This window comes from Balaenoptera borealis, assembly GCF_965194805.1.
Source record: "Balaenoptera borealis genome assembly, chromosome: 14".
In the NCBI taxonomy this organism is placed as follows: Eukaryota; Metazoa; Chordata; class Mammalia; order Artiodactyla; family Balaenopteridae; genus Balaenoptera; species Balaenoptera borealis.
This window is the reverse complement of record NC_138875.1, coordinates 82,287,311-82,300,095: the sequence shown is the minus strand read 5'-3', so window position 1 is coordinate 82,300,095 and position 12,785 is coordinate 82,287,311. Positions and strand designations below refer to the sequence as shown.

General features: G+C 43.8%; 1 protein-coding gene across 17 annotated transcripts in view; it reads right to left on the bottom strand.

Moving 5' to 3' along the window:
• ATXN2 (ataxin 2) overlaps nucleotides 1–11,810 on the bottom strand; it is a 132,025-nt gene extending 120,215 nt beyond the window's left edge. For 10 of the 17 annotated variants that reach the window (XR_014234512.1, XR_014234513.1, XR_014234514.1 and 7 more), the window contains exon 1: nucleotides 11,061–11,810. Coding sequence is in view for 7 of the 17 variants with exons in the window: in XM_082355845.1 (XP_082211971.1) it covers nucleotides 11,061–11,287 (227 nt within the window). In the remaining 10 variants the exon portion in view is untranslated. The remainder of the gene's footprint in view (nucleotides 1–11,060) is intronic. The other 7 variants (XM_082355844.1, XM_082355846.1, XM_082355843.1 and 4 more) reach the window with 5 other exon arrangements.
• Nucleotides 11,811–12,785: the final 975 nt, after the last annotated feature.

Here is a 12,785-nt window from a genome sequence, read left to right as displayed (position 1 = left end):
CTGTACGCCACAACTACTGAGCCTGCGCTCTAGAGCCCGTGAGCCACAACTACTGAAGCCCGCGCACCTAGAGGCCGTGCTCTGCAACAAGACAGGCCACCGCAATGAGAAGCCCTACACTGCAACGAAGAGTAACCCCCGCTCACAGCAACTAGAGAAAGCCCGCGCACAGAAACAAAGACCCAACGCAGCCAAAATAAATAAATAAATAAAGAATAAATTTATGGGGGAAAAAAGACACTGTACATTGAATGCCACAGGAATGATACTTGCCAAAAATTACAGGGGCACAGGAAGAATCCCATTTTCCTAGGGTAAATATGGTGAGAGACTGTGCAAGAAAAGATCTTGCTAAGCCTTCAAAATCTTATGCTTAAGAGGGCAAGATGACTAGATTGACATAATTTGATTTATTCTGGAGAATACAGTATGCACAGTCTGTGGAGGGACTTGACTAAAACTATTCATGAATAGTCTCAATTTGATTCAGCTAGTAATGAGAGCCACTAAAAGTTTCCTAATAGAAACAGTACACAATGAAAGATGTTTGGGGGAGATTCTTTTTTTTTTTTTTGCTAGGGGCGGGGTAGGGGGGAGGATTCTTATGGCTACAGAGTATATAGGAAGTATCTAGGCATAAAGAGACCAATCAGAAAGTTTGCTAAGCTACAGTCAGCAAATCCCTCCGGTGCCCATGATAAAGACTCAACCCACTCCCTTCTCTACCTACATCTCTTCTCTAAAGCCAAACAAAATCTCAGAATCCTCCAAACAACGCAACAATCAATCATACTTACCAGATAAAGTGAAACCTATTTGCCAGCTAGGTTAAAGATTAAGAAAGGATAGTCACAGAGGAAAGGAATGCTTGGTAGAAACAGGAATTTCATTTTGGATTCAAGTTCCTAAGTTAAAAGGACTAAAGAGACACTCTTCCACTTAAATGTGACAGAAAACAAAAAATAGCAGAGCAGGGGACTTCCCTGGTGGCAGAGTGGTTAGGAATCTGCCTGCCAATGCAGGGGACATGGGTTTGAGCCCTGGTCTGGGAAGATCCCACATGCTGTGGAGCGGCTAGGCCCGTGCGCCACAGCTACTGAGCCTGCGCTCTGGAGCCCATGAGACACAACTACTGAGCCTGAGTGCCGCAACTACTGAGCCCGCATGCCATAACTACTGAAGCCCGAGTGCCTAGAGCCCGTGCTCCACAACAAGAGAACCACCACAGTGAGAAGCCCGCACACTGCAACGAGGAGTGGCCCCAGCACATCGCAACTAGAGAAAGCCCGCATGCAGCAATGAAGACCCAACACAGCCAAAAATAAATAAATAAATTTAAAAAAAAATAGCAGAGTAGACCCTTTGCTAATTGAAATACTTAGAAAATTTTTTTCTGGATAGGTGGATCTTTTCTTAGATTACTATATGAGTATCAGATTTTGAAAATAAGTCTTAAGAAACATATTACAAAGAAGAGGGAACAAGATTCCAAAGCCAGCTATGCAGCCAAAGATGATGGGAGAACTCCGGCAAATATCTCTGTGGCCTTAGTTTCCTCATCAGTAAAGAGAATGAGAAGTAAAAACTCAGCAGAGCCACCTCCAACTCCAGATCTGTATAATTCTAAAACACTGAGGGAATTCCCTGGCGGTCCAGTGGTTACGACTACGCACTTTCACTGCCAAGGGCCCAGGCTCGATCCCTGGTCAGGGAACTAAGATCCCGCAAGCCACGTGGCGCACCAAAACAAATACTGAGAGCTTAATATGTGTCAAGAATGACATGTAATAAAAATTTAGTATCTCACTTTTTAAAGAAGGTATTATTTTTCCCCCTTTTAATAAGTACAGAAACTGAGCCTGACAGTAACTTGCCCATTCATTCACTCAAACATCTGACCACTTACTAAGTGCCAAGCACTCTTCCAGCAGACTAGGATACAATCGTGAACAAAATGAAGTTCCTGCCCTCACAGAGCTTAAATTTTAGTCACCAGGGGGTGAATCCCAATTCTAGCCCAGACTGGGGTTACCAGATAAAATAAAGGATACCCAGTCAAATCTGAAATTCAGATAAATAATAATTTTGTTCCATGCAATTTGGGACCTATTTATACCAAAAAATCAGTCGTCGTTTATCAGAAATGCAAGTTGGGGGGAGGGGGGAATAAATTACGAGTTTGCGAGTTTTAGCCTATATACACTATTATATATTAAAATTAAATTATATATAAAATAGATAACCAAAAAGGACCAACTGTACAGCACAGGGAACTATACTCAATATTCTGTAATAACCTATAAGGGAAAAGAATCTGAAAAAGAATACATACGTCTGAATCACTGTGCCATACACCTGAAATGAACACAACGTTGTAAATCAACTATTCTTAAAAAAAAAAAAAAAAAATGCAAGTTTAACTGGGCATCCTGTATTTTTATTTGTTAAATCTGGCAACCCTAGCGTAGAAAAAAACTGCAAAACCCTTCCTCAATCCTTTTACTGCATCTTGGTGCCTCTAAATCAGTGACTTTGACTACACCAATGAAAAATTAGTTTAAATTGCAACACAGTATATATACATTACAGAAGTTCCTTAAAACAATTCTTACCCTTAAAATGCAATGCACTGTAATATCTTCTATTCTTTTTTCATTTTTCTAAAAATGCTTGTCATGACCCACTAAAGTGATTTTACAATCTACTAAGGGGTCATCACCTAACCTTTGAAAAATAACTTCTTTGAAAGATATGAAAAACAATTTAACCTTGTCTTATGAGTCACCATTATGAGCACATCAATTAAATATATTATGCCATAAAACAGTAATGCCTCTGGGGTCTACTAAGGCATGGAGCTATACACTTATAGCCTTTGATGGTAAACTTCTGAGCTCTTGTGTGTTTTTTTATAATTTTCCCATCTCTTAACTTTCTATCATACTATTATTACTTCTTATCGCTACCAGTGTGTTTGCCCCTAAAAGTTTTACCTTTCTACTTGCTGGCAATCTGTAAATCAAAAAAGCAAGCTAAGCAGAATCACATATAAAGTGAAAAAGGCCCCGAAGCGCTCCCCTTTCTGTAATCTGCACAAGCTTCAACCTTAAGTTTTTTCTCTACCTGATTTTCAAGTGTGTTTCAGGAATGAAAAGGAAGTAACTACACAAGGTCCACAAAAAATGTTTATGAGCCCCAAAAGAAGAATGCACGATTTGATTCAAAACCAGCCTTTTCTTTCTTTAAAACTAAAACTGGGACTTCCCTCATGGTCCAGTGGCTCAGACTCCGCGCTCCCAGTGCTGGGGGCCCGGGTTCCATCCCTGGTCAGGGAACTAGATCCCACATGCATGTCGCAACTAAAGATCCCACATGCCACAATGAAGATCCCACGTGCCACAACTAAGACCCGGCAGAGCCAAATAAGTAAATAAATAAACTTTTAAAATAAAAAAATAAAATTTTAAAATAAATAAAAATAAAACTATAATCAAGATACTCCATTTACAACAATTATTGCTAAGAGTATCTTTTAACATATGACTTATAAAAAGCACTATGAACATAAAGTGGCAATCAAAAATATTTGACATTGACAACACTGTTAAAGTCTCTCAAGGTAATACTTTCAAGAGGACAACATTCTAAAGTTCTCAAACTCTTAATAAAAATAAGCCACACCGGGGCTTCCCCGGTGGTGCAGTGGTTGAGAATCTGCCTGCCAATGCACAGGACACGGGTTCGAGCCCTGCTCTGGGAAGATTCCACATGCTGCGGGGCAACTGGACCCGTGAGCCACAACTACTGAGCCTGCACGTCTGGAGCCTGTGCTCCGCAACAGGAGAGGCCACGACAGTGAGAGCCTTGTGCACCGCGATGAGGAGTGGCCACCACTTGCCGCAACTGGGGGAAGCCCACGCACAGAAACGAAGACCCAACACAGCCAAAAATAAAATAAAATAAAATAATAAATAAATTAAAAAAAAAAAAAATAAGCCACATACCACAAACTGGTGAGAATTACAAAGACTCCATTACAGCATGCCATTTTATCCAGTTCCCAAAATGCATTTAGCTACTAATCATGGCATGAAATTGTTACTGTATGGCCACTTAACTCAATTTCAAGGCTTAAAGTACAAGCAATCTACATTAAGTATTATTTTAAATTAAAGGGAATTTCAAATTTTCACATGAATACAACTGCAAATAATTTTTAGCAAATAAAACCTAAGGTTAATAGTTGTGACAAATTTTCATAAAGCCCCCAGATCCACAACAATACTCAACAATTACAACTAACAAAACCAAGGACTTCATATTTAAGTAGATTTCACACCACATATGTACAAAATTATATACATTTTTTAAAAGATAAGGAACCAGACATTCTACTTTATCCAGCCAAACTCAAGGTTACAAAAGCTATCTTGAAGGGCAAGGGCTGTCTGTGGCTGTGTCTTCTTTAAAATACAAAGCATGATCTATTTATCTGTTTATTTATTTGGCTGCACTGGGTTTTCGTTGCAGCGCACACATGGGACCTAGTTCCCTGACCAGGGATCGAACCCAGGCCCCAGGCATTGGGAGCTTGGGGCCTTAGCCACTGGACAATCGGGGAAGTCCCAAACAGTATGATCTTGTTTATCTCTGCGTTTATTTAAAGGGAAGGATGTAACGAAATTCTACAAATATGTTGCTTTGGGCAAGTCCCCTCACCTCTCAAAGCTTAAAATTTTTTCCCTTCTATTTTAAGACAAGACTTTGTTATTTTGTTATGCTCTAAAATTCTACAGTTTTAGGGAAAAAATAAATCTTTAAAAGGAAAATATATACTCTTGAATCCAAAACAGTAGGTACCATATGATCTCATTTTCACAGAGTCTGGAAAAAATGTTCACCAAATTTCTAACAGTGGTTATCTCAAAGGAAGGACTGTGGGAGATTTTAATTTTAAAGGAGTTTGGGCCTTTTTTTTTTTTTTTTTTTTAATTCTGTGCACTCTTCTACATTAAGTATTTAAAGCGTACTGTTTTTCAAATTATAAAAGACAGAACTTTCAAATACAAATGAGGTAATACTTATACAAAGACTTTCTCAATTTATTAATTTGAAGAAAGAATCTGTTTTGGACACTGGTTTAAGTACAGCTCTTATCTCTATTATAATATAAGCAGTGTGGACCACATTCTATACATGTCTGTATGTCCCAAAGTGTTAAATTTCATATACATATATATATATACACACACACACACACACACATATATACAAAAGAAATTAGTTTTGAGTAGAAAAGTATACTTTAAAGATATAAAAAAATACATTAAGATATAGGTCAACCTGTTTCTAATCATGAGTAATGTTAGTAAAGTTATGGGATCAAAAGTGTCTACATTACAAATTCTAGATTTAGGTGCTACAATCTTTCAAAAGCTTGATACCAGCTTCATATTCACTGATGAGTAAATTTTCTGATGAACACTCTCACCCCCCCCCCCTTTTTTTCCCTTTTGGCCACCCCGCGGCATGCGGGATCCTAGTGCCCCAACCAGGGATAGAACCCGTGCCCCCTGCATTGGAAGCACAGTCTTAACCACTGGACTGCCAGGGAAGTCCCAACACATCCTTATTTTTGAAATCTAACATCTAAGGAGGCAAAAAGACCTCAAGAAGAAAGAGCAATCTACTTTTATTTTAATGACACTCTTGCTAAAAAATATGGACCTCTTAAATCTTGGTATGGTTAACACTCACAGATGACCCAGATAGGCTTTAAAAAAAAAAAAAAAAGGCAAGTACTTTCAATTAAAAAAATACAGTAGCAGGTAGGCCTGTTAGTAAACTGTATCTCCACTGAAGTCACAATCATTTGAAATAGCTACAAAGAGAGAGTTTTGTTTAGGCTTAACTCTTTAAAATGATTATCAAAATACTATTATTATCTAGCCAAAATAGAAAATTACAATTCTATGGAAAAAATCTTATAAAAACTTAAAATCCTTTTCAAGGTAAACACTTTGCAATGGTGGAAATAAGTACTAACACAGCTGTAGCTATTTAGACAAAGAAAAAAAAACTCCTTAAAGCTGAAACATATGGCTATTAAATAGCTATGATATGAGTTAACATCCCCTGTGTAAAAAGTATAGAAACACAGAAAATACAAGTTTACAATTAGCCAAAAAAGAAACACCATGACTGATACCATGCAATGCGTTGACTTTTCAAAATGCAAAATCTTTAAGCAACTATAGGCTTACTTTTACCTTTGTCAAAGATAAGCAATTTGTTGTAGGTTTTTGCCCAATCTTAAACAGCGTATTTTCACTGTACACCTGAAACTAACACAACATTGTAAATCAACTATATTCCAATAGAATTTTTTTAACGTATATTTTCTTTAGGTACTTGGGATGAAAATTAAACTGATTAGGTAAAATTAAAAAGCCCAACAGAAACACAAAAAGGTACCTCTTTTAACAGCCATCTACAGTTTACCTCTGGATTAATTTCAAATTTGACTATCATCAATAACCACATAAAAGAATGAATTAGCAAGGGATGATGCAGTTTAAACCTTATAAATTACAAATGGGGCCATATGATTAATTAATCTAGGTTAAAAGCAAATGGCTAACTACCTCACATTCAAAACTTTGCTCAAATGTTATCTCTTCAAGAGGCCTCCGCTAACCCATTTAAAACTGCAACCCACTCCCTTCCCCCACACTCCCATATCATATCCTTAATCTGCTCTCCTCTAATCCTATGGCTCTTACCTAATATGTACAGTTTGCTAATATATACAGTTTGCTAATTTAATGTCTCATTTATTGCCACACCGGAATGTAAATGACCGGAGGGCAGCTATCTTTCCTTTTATTCATTAATATATCCCAAGCACCTACCTCTCCGTTGTTCATAGATTTTCAATAAATTTATGTATTGAATGAATGTAGTTTTTTTTTAGGCTCTTCTGTAAGAAACTTAATTTAAAGAGACAAAAATCTCACCAATATTTAAATGGAAGCATGATGAACAATTACAATGAACTGCAGCATAATTTCTAAATTGCAATGCCTTAAGAGAAAGAAGCAGTGAAAGTACTAAGCTGAAAATTACTAAGAAAGTTTTCATTCACACTTAATCCTGTATCCAAAGAAATTCTAATACTGTATTATTTTAGGGTCTGGAATACAGTAATAGGATTATAAACCTGTATCTACATCTATCTATCTATCTATGGATACATACACATGCACCACATATATATATATATATATTTTAACAAGGAAGGAAACATGGAACAGAAAGAGATACGGCTTAACCAGTGGTAATTCCCAATAGTGCCATGAAATTACAAAAAAAGGTACCAAAAAATAATTTGATCTTATACTAGCAGCTAATAAAAAATACTTTTAGATGAACGAGGAAGGTTAACCAAAAACAAAAAGTTTTACAATAAGTTCCTCAGGACTCTCATTCCTCTACTTAGTAGAAGTATCAGCACAATAGATATACCATGTATCCTCATTAGTATTAACAGTTACAGTTTTCAAACCACCTTCACATTATTTAATTAAATCCTCAGAGAAACCGAACTGAAAGATAAACAGGTAACTAATAAAAGCACTTAATTATGTATGCACTTGACAGTAAATGCAACTCTTCCCTTCAAAATCCCCCAAAGTGTTTGACAAACTACAAAAAACCATTCTATAAAAGAGCCACCTTTTCAGCACTGGAAACTAACACAAGTCTCCTGAAGAGTATTATGGCACAGCTAACAAGAGCCATAAAAAACTTGAAGCCCTCTGACCCAGTAAAACCACTCCTGGGAACTTTCTCTAAGGAAATAATTAGACTGAAGCAAAAAGCTCTTAGTATAAAGATGTTTACTGCACCACCATCTATAATAGCAAAAATGTGTAAACCCAAATCCCCACAATAGAATGGTTAAGCAGAAACTTTAAAAAGAAAATTTATAATGCAGTGCTAAGAAGAAAAAAGCTGAACACAAAATAACATACACAATCACTAAAACCACATAAAAATCAAAGCAGCAAAAATAAGAATTGGATTAAGGTAAAATTATGTTCACACTTTAACACTGTGTTTACATTAATCTAAGAAAAAACAGCCACCTTCTAAAGCATATGACAATTAAAGACAATAAATTTTTGAAAGCCATGAAAATCCACTATTTACAACAACAAAAGTCAAATATGATGAAATGTTGTATTATTTAAAGCAGACATGTGAATTTCTAGACTTTCAAGAATATTTTGCTGTCTCTAAACATGGCAAACCTAATGCTGCATTTTTTTTTATTCACCTTTGGTCCCAGAAACACATTTGAACTGCTGATACACACAAGCATAAGTGAAGAAACTCTAGAAACTGTAATTGGTTTATAAAGAACCCAGTAACAAGTGATTAAAAATGGAAAGGAATTCTACAAGCACATTAACTAAAGAACGTGTACAAGAACAAAATTTCACACTATATGAATCCAATACATTAAACGAAACTTTGCATATTCATCAAAAAGAATAAGGGCTACATACAATTTATGACTCAAAGAAAAGAGCTTAAAGCAAGCAAGAATCTAATCTTAAATGTTTGTGACGTCTCAAGGAACAAAAAAGATCTGTGGTACTAAAACATTCCAAATATTTTTGATCACTCAAGCCACTCTGGAACAAATTCTGTTATAATTTTTAAGCCTAAGGAAAACTGATGCAACCTAAAAGCCTTAGTTTTCATTTTTAATTATTTAAACAAGTTGAATATATCTGCCAGATTTCTATCTGATCCCAAAAAGGAAAAAACAGTGCATCCTTCTTTATAAAAATTATATTTAAATTTTTTCCAAAATTTTTTTTTACTATGGATGCCACTGCAAAGGGGAACTGAAGTTACAGAATCCTATGTGGACAGAGCTGGGAAAATAAGCACTTCATTTGAACTAGTTTTGATAGGTAGCAATTGTAGATGCTTCAAAGGCGAAACTGAGAGTTGGGGGCGGGGGGGGGGGGGTGGTAAGAGAGTAGAAGTCAAGAAAACCAATGTTCCTGACTGTCGCACACTGAAGGCAGAATTCCTTAAAAAACCAGCTCTGGGGCCTCCCTGGTGACCCTGTGGTTAAGAATCTTCCTGCCAATGCAGGGGACACGGGTTCGAGCCCTGGTCGGGGAACTAAGATCCCACATGCCGCGGAGCAACTAAGCCCGTGAGCCACAACTACTGAGCCTGCACTCTAGAGCCCGCGAGCCACAACTACTGAAGCCCGTGTGCCTAGAGCCCGTGCTCCGCAACAAGCCACCGCAATGGGAAGCCCGGCACCGCAAGGAAGAGTAGCTCCCGCTCACCACAACTAGAGAAAGCCCGCCCGCTGCAAAAATAAAATAAATAAAATTTTTAAATTTATTTTTAAAAAATCAGCTCTGAATCATCTTGATGGATAAGTTATCCTGCCATAAATGATAATTCTTTGGAAATGGCCTGCTAAAAACCTGTTTTCAAAAAGAAAACTCTGAAAAAAGAGAAAAAGAAAAAGAGAAAACTCTGCATCAAAAAATACCCTTATCCCACCACCTGCTAAAGCCAGGAGGTCTACTTAAGGAGGACTCATCACCGAGCCTGCCAATCCTGCCTAGGCCTAAGGGGAGGCACGGCAGTGCTGGCAACACGGATGGGCTCGGGGCACAGGGGAAGTGGACTGGCCTGCCCTTGGTGATCTCTGGCGGCACTCCCCAAGTTAAGGACACTGGCCACAATGGAATGCAATCTACTGACATTTGCTGCCCCGTCTGAACACTAAGCATTTTCTTAGTTCGCGAAATGCTGACAACCCCCCACTCCCCCCACGCACCCCGCACCAGGTCTCCAGAGCCAGACCCGGTCGGCTGAGGCGACGTGAGCCCCCAGTCTGTACCACAAACCTGGGTCAGAGGGAAGTGGGGGAGACGACGCAAGTAAACACCGCATTTCTGCCTTCCGGAACCCCACCGTGCCTCCTGCTGACATCCCTCTCCTCTGGAAATTTATAAATCGGGGCAAGGACTGGGAAAAAACACACAGCGTGCCCGCCCGCTGCCGCCAACACCCGCTACGTCCCCGGTCCGGCCTGAGCTTCTGCCGCGCGCCTGGGGCCGGCCCTCGCCCACCACTATTCAAAGGCGCCTTCTCCTCCGCGGCCTCGGAACAGCAATGCGGCTCGGCCGCCACCCGCGCCAGAGAGGCCTTGCGGGGGAAGGAGGGAGGCCGGGAAGGGGTCGGGCACTCCCCCATCCCTTCCGCACGTGGGGGAGGGCGGAACGCTGCGGGAAACTGCACAGAGCCCCACGATTCCCGCGGAGCTCTGGAGCCCCCGCCGCCGCCTCAGACTTAAATGGGAAGGGGTGCGGGGGTCACTGCCCACCCACCTCCACCCGGTCCTTCGATCTCTCCCTGGGCAGGCAAGGGCGTGGGTAAGGAGACTGCACAGACCCTCATGACTCCAGCTGAGACTGTGGCTGCCCCTTTAACAGGCGGGGGGGGACACTGCCCTAACTTTCTGCCCCCCTCCCTCGTTATTCCCAAACGGGGGAGTTGGCAAGTTTCGGGAGACAACCTAAACCTCAAGACCCTTCCACGTTAATATTTAAAGGAGGTGGGAGCGCTGCCCAAGCATCCCCCCACTGGGGGCGGAGGAGCCTTAAAGAAGGTGATCAAGGGCTGACAATCGCCGAGACCTATGAAGCCTCCCGAACACTTAAATGGAGAGGGGGAGGCTGCCGAGTCCTTCCATCTTGACCGTTTGGGAGAGGGGGTGGGGATGTTGCAGGAGGATGGACACCGCCTGACATTCCCAGAGGGATTCCGCGGTGCCCCCTCACCCTACCGCACCAGGCTCTAGACGGGAGCGCCACCCCCGCTGAAGGCCCCCAGCCCACCCCGCCCCCCAGCCCAGGCAGTCACGGGGCGGGGACCGCGGTGCGGGCCGCGGGGGAGGGGACGCGAGGCCCGGGCTGGTCCAGGCCCCTAAGCGTAGGGGGCTGGGGCGCGACACCCACCTGCCCAGGCCCGGCCGCCCGCCGCCTGCGCTCGCCGCCGCCACCGAGGAGGGGGAAGCCGCGGCCGAGGACGACGAGACTGAGGAAGAGGACGGAGACGGCGCGGCGGCGGGCGACGTGAGAAGGCCGCCGCCGCCGCCGCCGGGCTTGCGGGCATTGGCGGCCGCGGGCTGCTGCTGCTGCTGCTGCTGCTGCTGCTGCTGCTGCTGCTGGGGCTTCAGCGACATGGTGAGGGGCCCATACACCGGCCCGCACGCCGGGCGGGGACAGCCGGGAGCCGGGCGCGCCGAGGAGACGCCGGAGCGCGGCGGGGACGCGCGGGCGCCGAGCGGGGAGGCGCGGGGAGGCGCGGCGGGGGGGGCACCCGGGCCGGCGAGGGGGAGAAGGAGGACGACGAATGGGCGGGGAGGCCCGCCGAAACCGAGGAGCCGCCGGGAGCCGGGCTGTGGCGCGCCACCGCCGTTGCCGTTGCTACCAAAACAGTCTGAGGCGGAGGGAGGCGAGCGTTGCCCGGAGGGAGGGGGGCCGGGGCCGGGCGGGGGAGGGGCGGCGGAGGGATACGGTGTCGAAGCCCCGCCGCTGCCGCCGCCCCGCCCGCCCCGCCGCGCCGGCCGCGGGAGCGAGCGCCTCCCGGGCCACCTGGCCGCGGCGAAGCGACGAGGCTCGATGGCCGCCGCGGGGGCCCGAGGAGCTGCGGCCGCCGAGCGCATCAGGGGTCGGACACACAGAAGGGCCGCGCGGCGACGCCGGGTGGGCGCGGAGGTGCGGAATGGGGACTCTTTACCGGAAGTCGGAAGGGTCGGGCGGAAGCAGAACGTGAGGCGGCACCGGGGCCGGGAGGGACACGTGAGGAGCGGGCGCCGCGCAGGGCTGCGTTCGCTGGGGTCGGGTGAGGGCCCGGCGGCGGCCGGCCCTGCCCGGATCCGCCCTCTTCGAGGCGGGTCTGCCCTTCGGAGAGGGAGTGTCTGTGTTCGCGTGCAGGGCCGGCCTAGTGTAGAGAACCCAAACGCAGTGTTTCTGGGTGCCCCTCACCCGCGCAGCGTTCACCGTTCTCAGGTTGCTAGGAGAATCTGTGTTTGCCCCACCTGATGCAACTTCGAAAATGGACTGCGAGTGTCTCCAAGGCGGAGACTGTCTTGCTACATATAAAGCACCTGGAACACAAGCCTCCCATAGTTTTCTTTGTATCCCCGACACCTGGCACACAGTAGGCTCTCACTGTGTCAGCCAGGTGTCAAAGACAGGCCGTCCTGTCTTTCCTTGCCAAGACCAACAGGGTAGGAATCGAACAACCTCCCGGGGCCACCCACATCTGATTACCTTTTCCCCGCTTTTCCAACCCCGGCACCACTGACCAGATAACTCTTTTGGGTATCTGACCTTCATCTGAACCCATGTTCCCTCACTTTGAACTTCTTTTTCCTCCTTCATGAGACTCAAAAAGAAGTGTACATGATTGGTAGAGCTATTGGTAATGGGGTTTCCTTCGGTGGAGACAGAACAGATCTCACAAGAATGTGCGAACTTTAGACCTTGGCCCCTTTAGAAGTTTTACTTTAACTTAGCTTTGTAGCCAGCACAGTAATCCGTGTTTCTTTTCTTTCTTTCTTTCTTTGTCTTTTTTTACTGTGTTGCAATTAAACTGGAAGCGATTAGGTAACTTTTGTTTCCCTTGGTGAAGAATCTAGTTTTTTAAAAAGTGAAATTACTTCAGGAAATGATAGG